This window comes from Amblyomma maculatum, chromosome 5, assembly GCF_055883805.1.
Source record: "Amblyomma maculatum isolate TAMU_Amacu chromosome 5, ASM5588380v1, whole genome shotgun sequence".
Lineage (NCBI taxonomy): Eukaryota > Metazoa > Arthropoda > Arachnida > Ixodida > Ixodidae > Amblyomma > Amblyomma maculatum.
The window spans coordinates 157,401,583-157,419,710 of record NC_139348.1 but is presented as its reverse complement, the minus strand read 5'-3'; the positions used below and the strand labels follow the sequence as shown (position 1 = coordinate 157,419,710).

Sequence of the window (18,128 nt, the reverse complement as noted above, 5' to 3'; positions counted from 1 at the left end):
ACACATATGCAGGCCACTAAACAGTGTTGTAAATCATAACCGTAAAAATGACTCTGCTTGGTCCTGCTTGTCTTGGTGGTGCGGACAGGGCAAGGGGCGTGAATGTCGCCGTCTTTGGCATAATGCTAATGCTCTAGGTGCGTGTGAAGCGACTGTAGCAGTTTTAATAGAAGTCGCTACTGCCACCGCTTCATAATAAAGTTCACCTATGAACGTTGCACAAAATAACAAAAAATGCACATGCACATAAGATGCGCCATTGTATAGGACGCACTGCCAAATTTTGTAAAACAAAACTCTTATACACCAAAAATTATGGTAGTACAAAGATAAGTGTGGAGCCCCACCCACACAATCCTTGAGCAGGGAACAGGCGAGGGATTTGAACCACAGCACCAAGGTGGGAATGAACTTCGGACGTCCACTTGCTCACAAAATCAAGGTTCCCTTTGCTAACACATTTCTCTCCACATTGGTTGCATTGATCACCTGTGTGAATTTTTCAGAGGAAGATGCAGTGTCCTTTTAGGGACCCTTCAAAGCATTAGTAAATAGTCGTGCCCCATTAATATGACCCCCATTAATATGGACGACCCGAATTATGGACCGTTTTTCTGGGGGCAAAACTTTTTCAATGTATTTATGCCTCGTTAATATGGAAACTCGCTGCCTGGACAATGGACAGGGGAAGAATGCACACAGCCCACTTGGGTCCATGTATTTTTGTCTCGTTAATATGGACGGCGTTTGAAAAAAGCAGAGGAGGCGCGCAGGCTGCAAACCTACGCAACAGCCGATACGGCTGAATGCCTGAACGAGTCCTGTGGAGTTGGAAAGAACCAAAGCGGGCATGTCGTCATTTTAAAAAGGGGGGGTGGGGGGGAGTGCAAGAGCGGAAAGGAACGTACACAGCAAACCGAGGGTCAGCTAAGTAATAAAGACCCTGAAAGGAGGTAATCGGGAGATGTCTGGGTGCAGAAGCGCCGCAAAGAGAGGCTGCAGTCGGGAAAACAGCAACATGTGGTTGCAATAAATTCTGCTGAACGAGAACAGAGAGGCTGGTAAAAGCCTAAGAAAGAAATAGCAGGAAGAAAGACAAGCACCTAAAGCGGCAGCAGGAACTGAAGTTTTTCTTTCCCAGATCACAATGTGTGTTCCATGAAACCTTTAACGCTTTTCGGTCAGAGTAAAGACACACTCATGAAGTAGAGCGACAAAAGAAAGGCGATGAGCACGCAACCGGGACCGGGCGTCCCGTCTTAGACGCTCTTCCCTTTCATGCCCCTCGTTTTCGTCACTGTTGCACTGCCGAACTGCCACATTTTGCACCCCAGGCGGTCCGCATGTCAGCTTCACTTTGAGTCAACGATGCAGCCTTGACAAGGTTTGAGCTCTTCGTAGTCGGCTAGCCATCGTTCTAAACAGTACTTGAGCTTGCAGTGTTTGTTTCATAGAAACACATAAAACGGTGCCAGGAAGGGGCTGTTCGATAGCCCTCTGCATAGCAGCCTGCCAACTTGACTCTCGGTTTCTTACAGAAAAAGTACAAGGCAGAAAAGAGAGAATCAGCAAAGCGGTAAGCCAGAAAGGTTAACTAGGCAAAAAAAGTGCAAAGAATCGGGAGCCTGTTACCCTCAACTTTAATGCGACTTTTGACATGGTTTTGGTTAAACGCAAAAGAACGGAGCTGAACGTAGGCGTGAAGGGGGAAATCTGTGAATACAAGCGGCAAAAGCCAACTCGGTCAATTCAAGCCGTGAGGGGCTCTCCCAAGTTAAACCAGGCCTCAGCCTCGCCAGGTCGATGGTAGCATCGAAACTACAGGACTCTGATAAATGGCTCAACATCAGCATCGCAGCATCAGCCGCAGTCTGGTAGCGCCCAGCACAGTTCGAAGAAATGGAGTCAGCCTTGTTATTGTGGTTCGGGAATGTGCGCAAATGGTGCTGTCATAAGCGACTAAATACTTCAAGAGAAGGCTCGCTGCCTTGGCAACATTATTGGTATGTACCGTTCCTTCACCCCTGTCTTGATAGGTTTTAGCTGTGATGACTTATGGAATGTTTTGTTCAGTAAAACAGGGTGATGTTTACTGAGAAAAATTATTCTACGCTCTGTCTAGGCATTACTGACTTTAGCTGCTCAAGAGGATGGCTGACAAGGTTTAAGAAGAAACATGGCATTTCGAGTTGACGGATTCATGGAAAAGGGGGTAGCATCGACAGCTCGGCTGTTTTTAATTACAAATTTAATTACAAAAGCAGTCTTTACTTACAATTTTTTTCTCAATAAAATACTTTTTGTTTTTATTCATGACTCGTTATCATGGACGACTCATATTATGGACAGTTTTGGTCGGAAGCCAAAGTGTCCATATTAACGAGGCACAACTGTACGTATTTTTCCACAGAATCAGTTAAACCTAGCTTCTTGGTATAGATGTGCTAATTTTTATGCCCATGATTTTACGAATTGAGTCTAACGACGGTAAAACCATTCAAATTTTTTCCGCTTTCAAGAAGGCACTCCTTGGCTGCCACAACCATTCAATGGAAAGCAGAGAAATTAATCTCTGTTTCGCCGCATGGTAATATTTACCCCCCCCCCCCCCCCCCCCCCCCCACCCCGAGCTAGGTCAGGTGACATGTATGTGTTATTTACAACATGGTGGCGGCACCACACACCACAGCTCCACAGAAAGTGTTTTTCTTGTGAGTCTTGCATATCTAAAGACAAATTTTTGATTACTGACAGAAGCAGTGACACAGAAAACAGCTTTTGTCAGATTTCAGCATGAAGAGTGCAACAGTGTCGAAACGACCCCAAGCGCCAGTGCTAGTGTCGATTTTTTCTATGAAATGTTTCATTGCTGCTGCATGCTGATCTAAAGATATTGTGTGTTCTTACAGTTGCGGGGTGTCAATGTTTTTCAGGAGCCATTACTTGCCAATGGTCGCGAACAGTCTTGTTGTGCACTAAGCGACCACCTCTGCATTGCTCTGCCCGCTGGTGCAATTTTCACTGGGGTTTAATTTTCTCGCGCAACTCCAAATATTCTGTACATAACATGTTATTTATTGATAAGCACAGGTCCTTGCTTCAAAAATTGTATATTTTTTCTTTTTTTGTGTGTGTCACCTGTGTGAAATAGAACATTGATATTTTTATAACTTTCTTCTTTCTAGTTGGAATTTTTTTTTTCATTGCATTATGGGTAAATACGTTCGGTGAGAATAGTACCGTTAAAAAAAGAAATTCCTCCTCCAACATTTATTACTATACTTCCGGTTCAGACAACTGCAAAGTAATATTAGATGCACCACCCAAAAGCTACCACTTTTCCCATGGGCAGGAAAGTGTTAATATATGGTTCTAAAGGTCGGTGGCAAATATAGCAGTAGGTACTGACCTGCAAGTACGTACTTTAACTGCTTTAATCATATTGCTGGCTGTCAGGTAAACTGGACACTTTCTCTTATTCTGTATTTTTATTTTTCTCTCCCCACAGGCGTTGGACACAGAAAAGAGGAAAACCGAGATCATGGACAAAGTGAAGACTGCCACAGACAGTGAGTGATAATTGTTGTTGTAGATGCCCATGGGTGTGGAATTATTTTTTCCCCCCGTTTATTCGTGGCTGACAGTTCAAACTGCCTACCCCACCCCATTGTCATAAGCGCTGCCAAGTGCAAGCTGGCCACACCGCGCAGTGCTCTTGGTAGCAAAGGAACAACACGTGCTGGCACAAAAGGCATTAATTGCTGCAGCAACAATAACCCCACAGTAAACTGGGTAATCGGAAGATGCCCGATTCTCAGGTAGCGTGACGAGTGAGTGTCCCCGCTTGCTGTGCAAGTGGGGATGCTTTGAGGCCTGGTGGGACGAGCTTGCAGGATGCGTTCCCATGGAGCATTGTTTAACTGCTGCAGAGTGGTGCTACTCCGAACTGTTCGAACACGACGACTTCCTGAGCCTGAAGATTGAGAAACTTTTTCCCCTAGGGTCGCTTGTACTCGTAGGTCATAACATAGTCTATATAGGTAGGGAAACTATGCTCTGTGGCTGCTTTTCTTGGCAATGCAGCTAGAGCTAAAAAGGTGTAGCGTGCCTTGTCTTACTATACAGTGGGATGTAGTTTTCAGTTGCACTTTCCTATTAAAATGCAGTATGTGGTGTTTTAAGGCACCTAGTGTTTAGCAGTTCATTGAGGCATATTTCAAACATAGCAGTGCATTAACACGAAAAAACATTTCTTTGATTACAACAGATTATTTAGACCCATCCAGGCGCACAAAGCTTCCATAGGTTCCGCCAGCAATGGCACAAAGGATGTGTGCAGAGAGCAGTGTGCCAGGGTCATAATGCCGAACTGTTGGCAGGGGTACGCATTTACCAGTGCTCCAGGGCGATTCCATGAGAGATAAAACTCCCTAATTATTTGATATTTTTATTTTGTTTTTGGATATATTGTGCACATAGTACTTAATATTTTCAGTGCTATTATTTTTATCCTGACATTAATATTGTCACGCTACAGGTGCCTGGAAAAGGGAAAAGTTTAAGCTCTTGTAACTTGACAAAGAACAAAATAATGCAATATGTCTTCTCATATCCTTTCTTTCTCCCGCCTTGAGCATTGTTGGAAGAGTTTTGAGCAAAATTAGGAATGGGGCTTCTTTATAATTGATTAAAAAAAAAAAAACTCATAAAGTCGAAAATGCAAATATTTGGCATAAGATTTCTTATGCTTCCCCTTGATTTATAAGATATAAAGTTGGTGGCCGGGGTTATTGCACACATGCCTATTAGTTCGGAAAATTTCAAGAAGGTGCGGTTTCATTTGCGGAGAAAATAATTTGTAAACAAAGCCTAAATTTTCATAAATGTACTTTCTGAATTTTTTTCTTGGAAGCAATAACTTTCTCATAATGGCGGAAAGACGCCTAACCTACTCTTGGCCACCTATAGTTAAACTGCATAAAATATATTAACCGTGGCTAGAATTATTCCACTTGTTGATGTCATTGCAAAATCCAGGCACAGCGATGTGTGCGAAAAGCTATTGTTCGTATTTTTTTCTCCCTTAATATTAAGCATTAGGCGAGCCCTCACAATCTGAAGTGCTCTGGTGCCTTGCATACTTTTCATGGTCAGTGTCATATACCGGCCAGTTTCAAGTTGAGAGCTGCTACTCTGGAAGGGCCTGATTTTTGGTTGCTCTTAATGGGGAATGAGACTGGAAGTTTTAACCTATCACAGTCGGAGAGTTTAGGGTTTTATCTTTTGTTCTTGTTTTGTGAAAATTGAAATACTTCAAAAACTGTTTATCAAGAACTAGCAAATTATTAAAGAAGATTCTCTTAAAAGAGTTTCATTACGCAAGTCACAAATATAAAGTATTCAGAGAGTCCGTATTTTTCAGCTAAGATTCCAAAGTGCCATTTGGTTTCATGCAGAACAAATCCTTGTGCTTTTGTATAATACGTTATGGTTGTGCAAGTCTCTTTTCAGGAGCTTTTGCAAAAATTTTGCTGCAGAGAATTTGTGAAAATACCGTGAAGGCACTGATTTTTAGCCTCTGGGAATGCAGTAAGGTTTGAAATCATCGTCATAGCAACCCCTTTCCTCCTGTTTTTCAATTTAAAAATCACGTACCTCGTCTCGTACGACAGGCAGATTGATCATTTTACCCTTACTGTATTCCTCGCTGTCAGTATAAATAAGTGCCATGCATTTTAGAAACTTCTCTGCAGCACAATTCCTGAAAAGCTCAGGAAAAAACTTGTTTGGCTGAAAAGTTTGGAGGTGCCACAAAGGTGTCGACATTCTCTAAAGATTTCATATTTATGACTTCATTGTTAAATTCTTTTTTGTAAGACTTTCTTCCCTCTAATGCTTCAGTGTCTAGAACAGTAAGTGTCGTGAGTAGTTAAATGTGGGCTTTTTTCTATTTTTATTGCATATAGTTATCACTTCAACATTTTTAGCTATTCTGAACATTTGAGTTGCTGACTGAGGGCTGCAGAACCTGTAATTACTCGAGAACACTCTGCCCACTGTGTTGAAACTAATAGCTGTGCCTTGTAACAGGTAGAGACCCTGAGAAACTCATTTGCTCTTCTTGTGCGAATTTCTTTCGACATGCAAGACTAAGAGACTGTGTGCCTTACATTTTTTAATTGCATGGCTTATGTTATGCGTGGCAGAGTGTTATGCGTTTTTGTTAACCGAGGGTTGCCATTTATTGACCATAAGTAAGGCACTAGATGAGAATGTGACAAAGCCCTCCCAACACCACTCCCTCTATTCCTTCATTCTTTTCTTTGTGCTGCAGAAATTCGTGCCAAATTGAACGACGTCGAGAAAACACTCAAAGACATGAGCAGCAAGTTCAACCTTCAGCTCATTGGCAATGGTGATCTCGATGTCAGCCCCATCCAGAGCCGCTTTGAAGAGGTCGGCCCATACATCACGTACTACGGCTATGGCACCCTCGCTGTAGCATGTGTACTTGCTGTCATACTTGCATGCTACACTCTGGGTCTGACGTGGGGAGGCTGCGGATCGCGTGAGGGGTCCTGCAACCGAAAGACTGGAGGGAGCTGTCTCACGACTGGTGCCGTCATCTTCATCCTGGCATTCTTCATCCCCATGGTGTTGTCGACGGTGATCCTCACAGTGGGCATCCTGGGGCAACGTGGAGTCTGCGATGTGGCCCGAAACCCCAGCAGCCCAGAGTCGAAGTCACTGGTTGGCGCGGCCTACCGTGCAAATTCGAATGCTCTGCCTTTCAATCTGACTGGGGATACTTTGGAGGAGGTCCTTGGCCGCTTTGGCGAGTGCCACAACAAGTCGTACAGCCTTTTCCAGCTGCTTGGCAAGGACCTGGTGATGAACCTGACGCACCAGGCAGCCGGAGAGCAGGCAGCGAGGGATTCGGTCGAGTGGCTGTGGGGCAAGGGGGATGTGGCACACATAGACATTGACGAGGGCATCGAGGAGTTCGACAATATGGTTGATAGTATCAACATTGACAGCATTGTTGAGAAGGACATCGACGACAAGATTGAAGAGCTGAAAGGCATCAGCATGAACACACGAGACCTTGAAGATTTGAAGACTAAGGTGAGTAGCCGGAAATCTCTGTTCAGATTTTTTTTTTTCTCAGAATTGAATTTCTGCACTAGCATGGAAGCTATCAGTTTTTCACCCATTTAGCACTGGTCACTGCTATTCTTGTGGGTTTCAACTTCTCCAACGCTGCTTCTAACATTGAACTCATTATGGACGTGACATGGACACCATGAAACCATGGAAAACATAAGGGGAATGTTTTATGTTCTTCTTTAAAATTTGTGGCGCTGCTCAATAGAATACTAGTGGACTCATTTCATGACTGGAAGATGTTCGATTAGAATGAAGAAAATGCAATCATAAACCACCATTAGGATCTAAACCCACGACGTCTAATTTCGTTACAGTGCTCAGCCAACTAATACTGGTAGATTTTAGAGCCCTGTTTTGAAATTGCATGTTAGTTTTCAATATCCACTCACCCAGTGTAGTAAAAACTCATTATTTTGGACATCAAGGAACTGAAAAAGAATGCCCGAATTATCAAAAGGCCTGATTTAACAGACTGAGCTTCAGAAGATTTCTGAAGCCACTCATGTCATAAATTTGGTGGAAACCACTGCCAGGGGTGTCTGCTTTCGAGGTAAAGACTTTGCATGAAAAAAATTTTCAGTAGTTCCTTTCGGTGCTTTACTGCGTACAGCACAGTCGGGAATGTCGGCACAGAAGTGCACGAAAATAATGAAGTCTTCCTCAGCTTCCCTCATGGTGTGATGCGGTGGGAATTCAGCCTCCTCACATTTGGTGCTGTCATAGTCACTCGCATCGCTCACTAACTCAGTTACTCGTTTTGTAGCACCAAGATGAGTAATTTACATTCCCGTCAATTCTCCTTAGGTCAACGAAAGCCACCTCAAGTTTAACTTGATGGAGGTCTTAACGAAGATGGAAAGCTTCAAGTCTGACAAGTCTCCAGATGTGAGCTTTTAGTTTTGTTTCCTTGTTTGGACACTTGTGCAGTTCTTTAATGCTGTTCTTTAGCAGCATGCATTCATGAATCAAGGGAAGCAGAAATGATATAATGTACAAGAAAAAGAACAAACTCTGCCCGGGTAATGGAATCAGTTTTTCATTTGCACTGTTCAGCTTTTATTGCATCGATGCCCACGATGGAATGCGGTGAGTGACGCAGTAGGTAGTATTGTATGTAGCTGCTTCTAGGAGGGGTTAGTTGCCTCAAGCTTCAGGCTGACCATATAGCATTGTACCCACATTCCACTCTTAGACAGCTGAGCAGACAGCATTTCACGCATGCTTAACGGTTTAATTGCACTGCATACTATTCCACCTGGCCTAGTGTGCAGGATTCCTTGCTTGCAACAGCAGCATTAATGTGCAAAATGTTTTATAAGAAGGTGCCTGAATATGGCTGATCATCAGTTTTTAGCTATAAATGCCAAGCATCGTGGGCTAAAAAGCTTCATTAATGTCCTAAGCTAGTAGTACTCGTCATCTGTGCCTTCTCTGATAGTTGCAAAGAAACGGGATGCTGAGGACTTTAGAAGTTGCAGTCTAACCAGCTTACTATCATTTGTGTGCTAAGTATTTTACTAAAGTAATTGCTAGTACAATCAGGCAAACCTTAGACTTTGAATCAACCAAAGGATCAAGCAGATTTTCGAAAAGGGTACTCTATCGTTGATCATATCCATACTATTAACCAAGTAATAGCAGAATGCTTGGAATATAACCAGTCCTTATACATGGCATCAATTATGAGAAAGCATTTGACTCGATTGAAACCTCGGCAGTCATGTAGGCGTTGCGAAATCGGGGTGTATAGGTGAGCCGTATGTGAAAGTACTGGAAGATATCTATATAGTGACTGCACAGCAACCATAGTTCTCTATAAAGAAAGTAACAAAATTCTAATAAAGAAAGGTGTTAGGCACACAGACATGATCTCCCCCAGTACTGTTCACGGCTTGCTTAGAGGAAGTATGCAGAGACTTGGAATGGGAGCAGTTAGGAATAAGGGCTGATGAGGAATATCTCATTAATCTGCGATTTGCTGGTGACAATGCCTTGGTAAGTAACTGAGGATACGAATTGCAAAGGATGACTAATGATGGGTAGAGCAGAGCAGAATGCTAGGCCTAAATATCACTTAAATCTCAATATGTAGAAGGCTAAAGTAATGTTCAACAGCCTCTGAAAGGAACAGCAGTTTGTGATGGGTTGCGAAGTGCTGGAAGAGGTAAGGGAATACGTCTACTTAGGACACGCAGTGGCTGAATCAGGTTGGGTTGGAGTGCACTTAAAGGTACTGTCAGATCATTAACCGCAGATTACTGGTATCCGTTAAGAGGAAAGTATATATAGCAGCTGTATCTTACCGGTACTCACTTATGGGGCAGAAACGTGGAGGCTAACGAAGAGAGTTTAGCTTCAGTTGAGGATATTAAGAGAATGGCACACTTCAAAATCAAAAATAATGTTCTATAAAAAATCAAAAATAAGTCTGCATGGGCAAGTCATTTAGTGCGAAGGGAGGATAACTAGGGGTCCTTAAGGGTGACAGAGTGGGTTCTAAGAGAAGAAAAGCATAGCAGGGGGGAGCAGAAAAATTGGTGGGTAGGTTTTTGGGGTTATAGGATCCAACTGGCACAGGACTGGGTTAGTTGGAGGGATATGGGAAAGGCGGCCCTACAATGGGTATAGTCCGGCTGATGATGACGATGGCGATAGTTGTGAAATTGCAGCTTTGATGATTGCCGCCTCTGCTCCTGGGTATTTGCTTTAATTAGCGTGGCACAGTAGGTTGCTGTCTGTGTCGGAGCAAACTGCAGCATGCCTGAAGGCTATGTGTACATGGCTTGACCTCCGTAGTTCACACACGTTTGTTTGCACACTGATTCTACTCTTCTTCGTGTGCACTGAAGGTGACGAAGATCCTGAACAATGTGACTGATGAACTGAAGATTCTCAAGAATTTTGTCAACGACCTTGAGACACAAAAGGTAAGGCAGTGGACACCAGATATGTTGCATGCCGCAGAGTCGACAGATAGAAACAACTTCGAGCTCAAACCTGTGTGTAGTAACTTGGCCTCTTGGATTCGTTACTAGTGGTTGCAACGTTATAGAGAGAAAAACCTACCAATTTATTTTGAAAATTGTCTTTGTTGCATGGTTAAAATTATTTACTTGTTAGAATTTTTGTGTGTCTGAGAGTGATAAAACAACATATAGGTGCCCTTGCACAAAGAATAAATGAGCAGCAAAGTTTAAAACCGCTCCATCGCCTGCCAGTGTAGCCTTGTGACAACAGAAATTCAAGGTTGCATTGCCTTTAGGACTGACTTTTACAGTGGGGAATCGTCCATCAGGGCCTCTGTGGATTTTACGGCTGGCAGCTAGACTTTGGTTTTTATATGTGAAGCAATGAAGGCTTTTTATGCAATATTTTGAGGATTTGATGCACATCTGTGATGTGAAATGAAGGCTGTAGGTGTGTGCAAATATTGAAAATTTCGAATATGAATATGAGGAAAAAATGCCTTCAACTCAATGCATTGAATATTTAGTATCTTATCAGTGACAAAAGAATGGAAAATTTAAAATAAGTATTGTTCATCTTGTTTATTTTGAATTTCAAATGGTGTTTGCAAATAAAATTTAACTGAAATTGCACAAAAGCATACACCCACTGAAAAATCCGCTATGAAGTTTTTACAGATTTCCATGTATCGTTTTTTTTTTTTATATATAGAATGGAATTGCATAAAACTGGGTGGAGATATCATATCTCAGCTGAATACAGACAGTTCATTAATTCACTGTCAAGGGATAAAAAAAATGTCTAAATTAACCAAAAGCTCGAATTATTGAATGAGACTGAAAAGTCTGCCTAATACCCTTGCCACACGGTCATTTTCAAAGGCGATTGAGTCTATAGCCTTCACGATTTCGGATTTGTGCCGCTGCTACATGGCAAAACTCGAAGACTATTGAAATAGTTCTGGTGCTTGGCGCCAAACTTTTGTGGCGCCACTATCGTTGCTTTCGGTGTTGCTTAAAGAACTAATATCTTTTTATAAATGCAAAACAAAATATAACTGTTACCTTTATTTAGTAACTTTTTAAGTTGTTATTAAAGGACACTTTGGTTGTCTTTTTTTTTACGCATCGACGTTCATAAGGCTGTGCTTTTTATTATGCTTGCTTTTCTCGGTGGCGCAGGTTACAGTGGTAGAGAGTACAAATATAATGCGCCTTAAAAAAAAGCAGTGCTATTTTAAAATTATTATGCTTATTATGCACACTAATGTTTTACCATGTAAATTAAAGATATAAAATAATAACACTTGTTCATGTTTTTGTATCTTAAACGCACTGTGCACGAGAGTGTGTGTGGCGCCCCTTTGGTTAATGCTAGTGACCTTGCGCGACGTTCGAAGGCCTTCGAGATCTCGATAGAGTTCCGAGCTGTTCCGTTGACTCGATAGACTATCGACTCAATGGTCATTGAAAACACCCGTGTGGCAGCGTTCGAAGGCCTTCGAGTCAATAGAAAATTGGTTCGAGGGCCTTCGAAATGCCTGTGTGACAGCAGAATAAAACTGTGTGCATCACAGTAATTATATATCTTATGAACGCCTGCACGATTGTTGTCTACATTTGAGACAAAATAAAAATGAGGATGTCTTTTTTTTATTTATTTTTTTTTTAATACTGGTTTGGTCAAGTGCTCTGCTTTGTGCACACTGTTGGGAAGGCCCTCCTCACAAGACAACCCTGTCACGTTTTAAGGACGATTCACTGCACAATCGACGCAGTCAAGCATTGCCATGAAGCGCGTGGTGCAGCGAAGCTGAGGTGAATTCAAAAACTTTCAGTGAAGGAAAATTTCGAATAACAATTTTTTTTCAGATACACTAAACGAATAACAAACATATTCATTCCGTATTTGAAATTTTGAACATTCGCGCACCCCTACTGTTTGTATTTCTGTAGTCTGTACCAATCGTGATAAACTAGGCATCATACAGGGTAGAACGATTGTTTTTCACTTTAACAATATATCAAAATGCATTATTACTCTTGTTCTGCTTTTACTGTGTGCTGGAACGAGTGTGAAGAACTCACTCCGAGGCATTCACGCTTCTTTCCCCTGAAGGAAACGCTGGTGCCTTCAATTGGTAAAGTGGAGCGCCTCCTCAATATTGATGGCAAGTCCTTAAATGTGAGTACTCGTTTACTGCAGCTGATCTGAGGGTCGGCATGTGTAGAGGTATGTTGCAAGATTGTAAAAGCCAGCAATGGAGTAGCGTAGATGGGTGCTCGGCACATAGTTTTTAGTAGTAGCAGTGGGTATTTATTAAAATAATAACAAAACAAAGTAAAAAGGTATTTTCTACCCCAGTATTTACTATCTCAATTTCTGAAGCACCTGAACTAGGGTGGCAGGAATAAGAGAAAGCAAGAGGAAATGAGAGAGGTAAGGGACAGGGAGAAAGAAAGGACAGCGTAGAATAAAAAAAAACATAAAACTGTAATGCACTATGTTACAGTTTAGCTTTCAATGCATAAAAAGCATTTATGTGGTTGTACTGTTCAAAATTTATGAAATTGGAAATATAACAGCCACATATCAACTGAACCTATATTACTTTGTAATGTCCATCAACGTGTGCATTGGCGGTGCATATCCAAGCGAGAGTATGTGTGCCTGCTTCTTTCCTTTGTGGCACCAACATGGGTGACAGCACCCATACTCGCCCCAGGCTGAAAAAAATTAGCTGTAGTTGTGGTTTAGCTTATGGGTAAACCTGGAGTTATGTGAAAGCAATCTGCATGGTATTGCTTAGGTTCAGCTTGAAAGTAAAGACGAGGCTTTTGCACATAGTAGTTTACTCTATGGTTTCAGCTTTATTTATGCCATAGGGGAATCACTTCACATATGAGCACTCCTTGCCGCTCATCGTTGACCATTCTCATTCGGGTGTAGAAGACTTCCAATGGTATGACATCGTCTCTACCTCAAACTCCAGGGCACACCGCCGTCACAACATTCGAACGAACCTTCTGTCCTAGCAACTCGCTGTTGTCATTCACCTCTGCCGACTACTGAGTTATGTCTTCTTAGCCTTTCTCTTCTCTTCCTCCTTCTTTAATTCTTCGTTTTGTACTTGTTCCCTTCTTCTTCTTCTTCTTCTACGCTTCTGCTTTTTCTCCTTCTTATTTTTCTTCTCCTTTTCCTTCTTTTTAATCTTCCACGGTGCCACAGTAACACGGTGCCACGCCGATGGCTTGAAGACCTAGAATAGTGTAGCTTTCGCTACAAAAACAAAGAAAGTGATTTCCAGATTTGTCTGGACTGTACTTCCCTATCCCAGTTACACTTCTGACCTGGCATCATCCAATTTTAAAACCTGTTCACTTTGCAGATTCTGATTTGACAGTGATGGGGGTGAGATTTGTGCCGTGAGAGCAGGGCTATGCCTTAATCATCATCAGCCTGATTATACCCACTGCAGGGCGAAGGCCTCTCCCATATTTCTCCAATTAACCCGGTTCTGTGCTAGCTGCATCCACTTGACCCCCGCGAACTTCTTAACCTCATCCGCCCACCTAACTTTCGGCCTCCCCCTGCTACGCTTTCCTTCTCTTGGAATCCAGTTTGTTACCCTAAGCGACCATCGGTTATCCTCTCTTCGCACTACATGTCCTGCCCATGCCCATTTCTTCTTCTTAATTTCTACTAGAATGTCGGTAACTTGAGTTATTTCTCTGACCCACTCTGCACGCTTCCTATCTCCTAATGTCACCCCTACCATTTTTCGTTCCATAGCCCTCTGGGTTGTTTCAAGCAACTCGGGGGATGAACTGCAAATAATGATTGATGATCTAGACAGGAAAAGTAGAAAGGTAGGCTTGAAAATCAATATGCAGAAGACTAAGGTAATGTTCAAGAGCCTCGGGAAGGAACAGCAGCTTACATTAGGTAGCGAAGTACTGGAAGTAGTAGGCGATTATGTCTACTTAGGACAGGTAGTAACCGCAGATCCGGACCGTGAAAAGGAAATAAGAAGAATAAGATTGGGGTGAAGCGCATTTGGCAAGCACTCTCAGGTTATGACTAGCAGCTTACCGGTATCGCTCAAGAGGAAAGTATACAACAGTTGCATCTTACCTGTACTCACCTATGGGGCTGAAACGTGGAGGCTAACCAAGAGAGTTCTACTAAAGTTGAGGACAACCCAGATGGCTATGGAACAAAGGGCTATGCCTTAAAAGACAAAAAAAAAAGTTACGGCTGATTTGCATAGTTAATCAAATGCAAAGTAGGTGCGTAGCACTGCTTATCCCTGCTTATCCCTGCTATACTTCTTCATCGCTTGCAGTCGCGCAGCCCATTATCCCGTGCTTCTAGATTCTTGCTGCAATATCAGAATTAGTAGACTCACGATCCTGCTACCTTCTTAACCATTGCACTTCAACACGTCGAGCATGGCGAACCTGCGCCGCAATGCCAGATGGCCCGGCTTTATCCATTGCGACGCGAAGCAAACGCGCAGCGCAGTCGCGTCCTCGGCTTTCCTTACACCATCTTCAGAAATGAACGAAAACAGGCACAATGTACCCCTTTACAATGCGCTGCTCTGCGGCCAAAGTCTGGGATGGGATCATAGGGGGAGAGAAGAGAGAGGGAAACGCGATTGAAGGTGAGCGCCAGTTAAGGTAGGGTAATTCTATTCACCCTAGTTAAGGCGCGGAGGTGAGCACAAGCTGCTTCACGACGCGGCGAGCAGCTAAGGGCCGAGATCTACGGTGTGAGCGTCTGCTGTCCGTGAAGGCTGAGGAGTGACTGATGCGAGGGGAGAGATGCAGAAATTGAGGACGCGCAAGTGACACATGACTGTTCACTCCGCAGTAACACACGCATGTGCAACGCTGCCGAGTGACTGCTGCCACGCCCACAACAGACACGCCCTTCTCTCACTAGGTGCATCTATTCGGCCGCCCCGCTCCCTCAGTGTTAACTCGCTTGATGCAGGCGTCTCCACTCTCCCTTCCTCCTCTTCAAGTTACGGAGAGACAGATGGACAGAGAGAGAGAGCGGATTCTGCTGCAGCTGAGCGCCCGCTCCGCCTCCTCAATGCTGAGCCACACGATGCGCGCGTCGCCACCTTCTCTTTCTCCACTTCAAGTTCGTGAAAAGAGAGAAAGTAGGCGGCTTCGGACAGACATCGGTGAAATTCGTGATTGCGGCTAGTAGTGCTACGCACTAAAAAAATTTGGGTGTGCAAGTTTGCCCGAAGGCTAGGCAGTGGGTATAGTCAGACAGTGGGCATAACCATGAAGTTATTCCAAAGTGGTATGCCACCATCCGCATGAAGTGCATTGTTGGCACGGGTGCAGTGTGTTCCTGCTTCTGTTTCGTAAAGAAGCTCTCCTGATGCCATTTCAACGTGATAGCTGGTGTTGGCACTGGCATCGGTGGCGGTGTTAGCGTTGTAAGCGAAGAATGATGAGCATGGTGCTGGCAGGCGGTAAATGGCAGCTGACATGGCCGACCACTAACTGGACATAGGGTTGCATGGCATTACGTTTGGCAGGAGCTCTAGCCTCTCTGTTCATTTGGGAGGGTGACATTAGAAACAGCCTTCCGGGAACCATGCATTTGCATTATTCCTACGTGATGCAGGCACGTTCGTACGGCTTGGCTAGAGCGAACAGTTATATGTGGGCTGGTAGCCTACGCTATTGCGTCATACCCTTAAAGGCACAGCTTAAGTGTTCCCCATAATATTTTTAAATATTGAATTATTTGTATCTGTCATATGTAATATATCCGGGATCAGTAGTGTGAGCCATGGTCGATGTTTCGTGAAGTGAGGAAGTGAGGTGTGTCAGCCTGGTCCTGATGGCAACATCAAGTTCATATGTGAAGCAGTGTTGAGCAGTTCACCCTTGTTTTAATAAGGCGAAAGCCTTTCTAGGCTCATGGTGAATATGTCGCGTTTGTGAGATTTGTCAGCGAGACGTCGCAATAGGTTTTGACATCAACATAATTTCCCTGGTAAGGACATCACAGTAGGTTCTGACGACGAAGCCAAAGAAAAGAAAGTAATGAAATTACAACCATGCACAAACGCGCAAGATTGAGGAAAAAAAGGAGGAGGAAAGGCTTTTGCCATTAAGCGGTTAAGTGAAGCTAAGTGCAGTCCTGTAATTTTTGCCCCGCCATGGTGGCTCAGCGCTTAGGGTGCTCATGCACTCACCTGTGTGACTCTCGTTTGATCCCGACTGTGGAGACCATGCCTCGATGGAGGCAAAATGTAAGATGCCTGCGTACTGTGAGTATGAGGGCATGTTAAAGAGCCCCAGGTGGTCAGAGTTATTCTGAGCCCTCGAATATGGTGTCTCACGTAGCCCGAGCCTCTTTGTGATGCTAAACCTCATAAAATTACCAAACCTTGATTTATTGGTGATAGGTGATGCTATTAATGCAAAAAAGAAAAAAAAAAGGTCATGAAAACGGTTCATTTCAAGGCATGCATTGGCAATTGCATTTCCTCAGCCGTACACGGCTGATCAAAGATCCTACTCTGAAAGTGCAATGGGAAGGAGGGTATTGCTGTGGAAGCATACATTTTATGTTCCTGAATTCCTGGCAGTCCTCTTACCTTGCATCTAGCCGTGTCGGTCAAAGGCAGCCGACAATACTGGTCTTGCCTGCAGATGTGCAGCTGCAAGGTTCTAGTTTGTGGTACCATCGTACCTTTCTGAGCGTCGGTGACTGTAATGGCAGCTGCAGAACAGAAGTTGGCGTCTTTGGTTGCACCTGGTGTAGAGGCAGCTTGATGGACGTGAAATGCCAAAGTGCCTTTGTGAGTAGATTCTCACGGACTGCAGAGAAGGTTGGGTGCTCAAACGTTAGTCTTTAGAACTCTCCGTTACAGCAAGACTCGTAGCCGACACTGTTGCAGCAGGAATCAGTTACATAATTAATCACTTTGTTTTTCTGCTTCAGGAGTATGCAGCTGAAATAGTCAGCAAAGCCAGAAAACAGCTGCAGGAGGACGTCAAAAAAACTGTGGAGACAGCGAAGACATACAAGAACAAGTTCCTTGATCTGGTTACGGAATACCTGAACCACACCAGAAAAGGGGTATGCCAGTTTTCGTCTACCTGGTCTGGCTTATGATTGCCATTCACCTTGACACACCACAAAGCCTAACATAACTCTATGACACAGTCCGGTATGTGGGGAACACCTGTCTAGCACCTTTTTAACTGCAGCTTGGGAATAAAATGTGGACTTTCACAGAGCAGTCTTTTTTTTTTTTTTTTTTTTTCAATAAAGATTCATTGCTATACTTTCTTGGGCTAGGATCATAGACTGATTTGTAATTTGGAGTCTACCACTTTGTTTTGTTAGCAAAGGCTGCAAGTCAAGAGGACGACTTGTTTTGAAGTCAATTTGTTGACCAATACCTACAAACGTTGGGAGCACTTTGCGGGGGCCAAAGGCGGGTGGTGGTGTCGGCTGCACCATCGTCTGTCTATGATGCATGGTTCGGTTTTGTTCATTAATCATGTCATTTGAGAATTGTATTCCATGTCGCATTGGCTGGGTAGTCTTAACTGAGCAACTGTATTTCACTATAATTTCAGTGAGATGCATCTCAATGAGTCATGGAAAAATTTGTATTCGTTATTTCATATCATCCAAAATGAGCAGCATCTGTGTGCAGAAGCGTGAGGAATGCATTTGCACGTATTTGTTTGTGGCAGGGGGGAACTTTGTATCATCCGTATTGGTGTGACAGACTGTTAGTATTGCCCTAAAAGCAGATTTGCATCATCGAATTTCTACTGTAGTGAGCGTTAACTTCACTGGAAGCTTGTACAATTCTAAGCAAGCACCTGTGGGAGGCAGTATGGCCAGCCTCACAGCACACATTTATTGTGATGTTTCAAAAAGTGGCAAGGTGATCTTGAAATGATGCTGCATATTTTGTCACACCCTCGTTTAAAGCAGTTGCC

The 18,128-nt window shown here is 43.4% G+C and overlaps 1 protein-coding gene across 5 annotated transcripts in view; it reads left to right on the top strand.

Annotated features, from left to right (window-relative positions):
• The window catches only part of LOC146190084 (prominin-1-like), a 63,673-nt gene that overhangs the window by 29,441 nt on the left and 16,104 nt on the right, over positions 1 to 18,128 (top strand). For all 5 annotated transcript variants that reach the window (XM_084604823.1, XM_084604822.1, XM_084604825.1 and 2 more), the window contains 6 exons: positions 3,509 to 3,569; positions 6,335 to 7,125; positions 7,972 to 8,052; positions 10,017 to 10,094; positions 12,253 to 12,318; positions 17,113 to 17,250. In XM_084604823.1, coding sequence (XP_084460949.1) covers positions 3,509 to 3,569; positions 6,335 to 7,125; positions 7,972 to 8,052; positions 10,017 to 10,094; positions 12,253 to 12,318; positions 17,113 to 17,250 — 1,215 coding nt within the window. The remainder of the gene's footprint in view (positions 1 to 3,508; positions 3,570 to 6,334; positions 7,126 to 7,971; positions 8,053 to 10,016; positions 10,095 to 12,252; positions 12,319 to 17,112; positions 17,251 to 18,128) is intronic.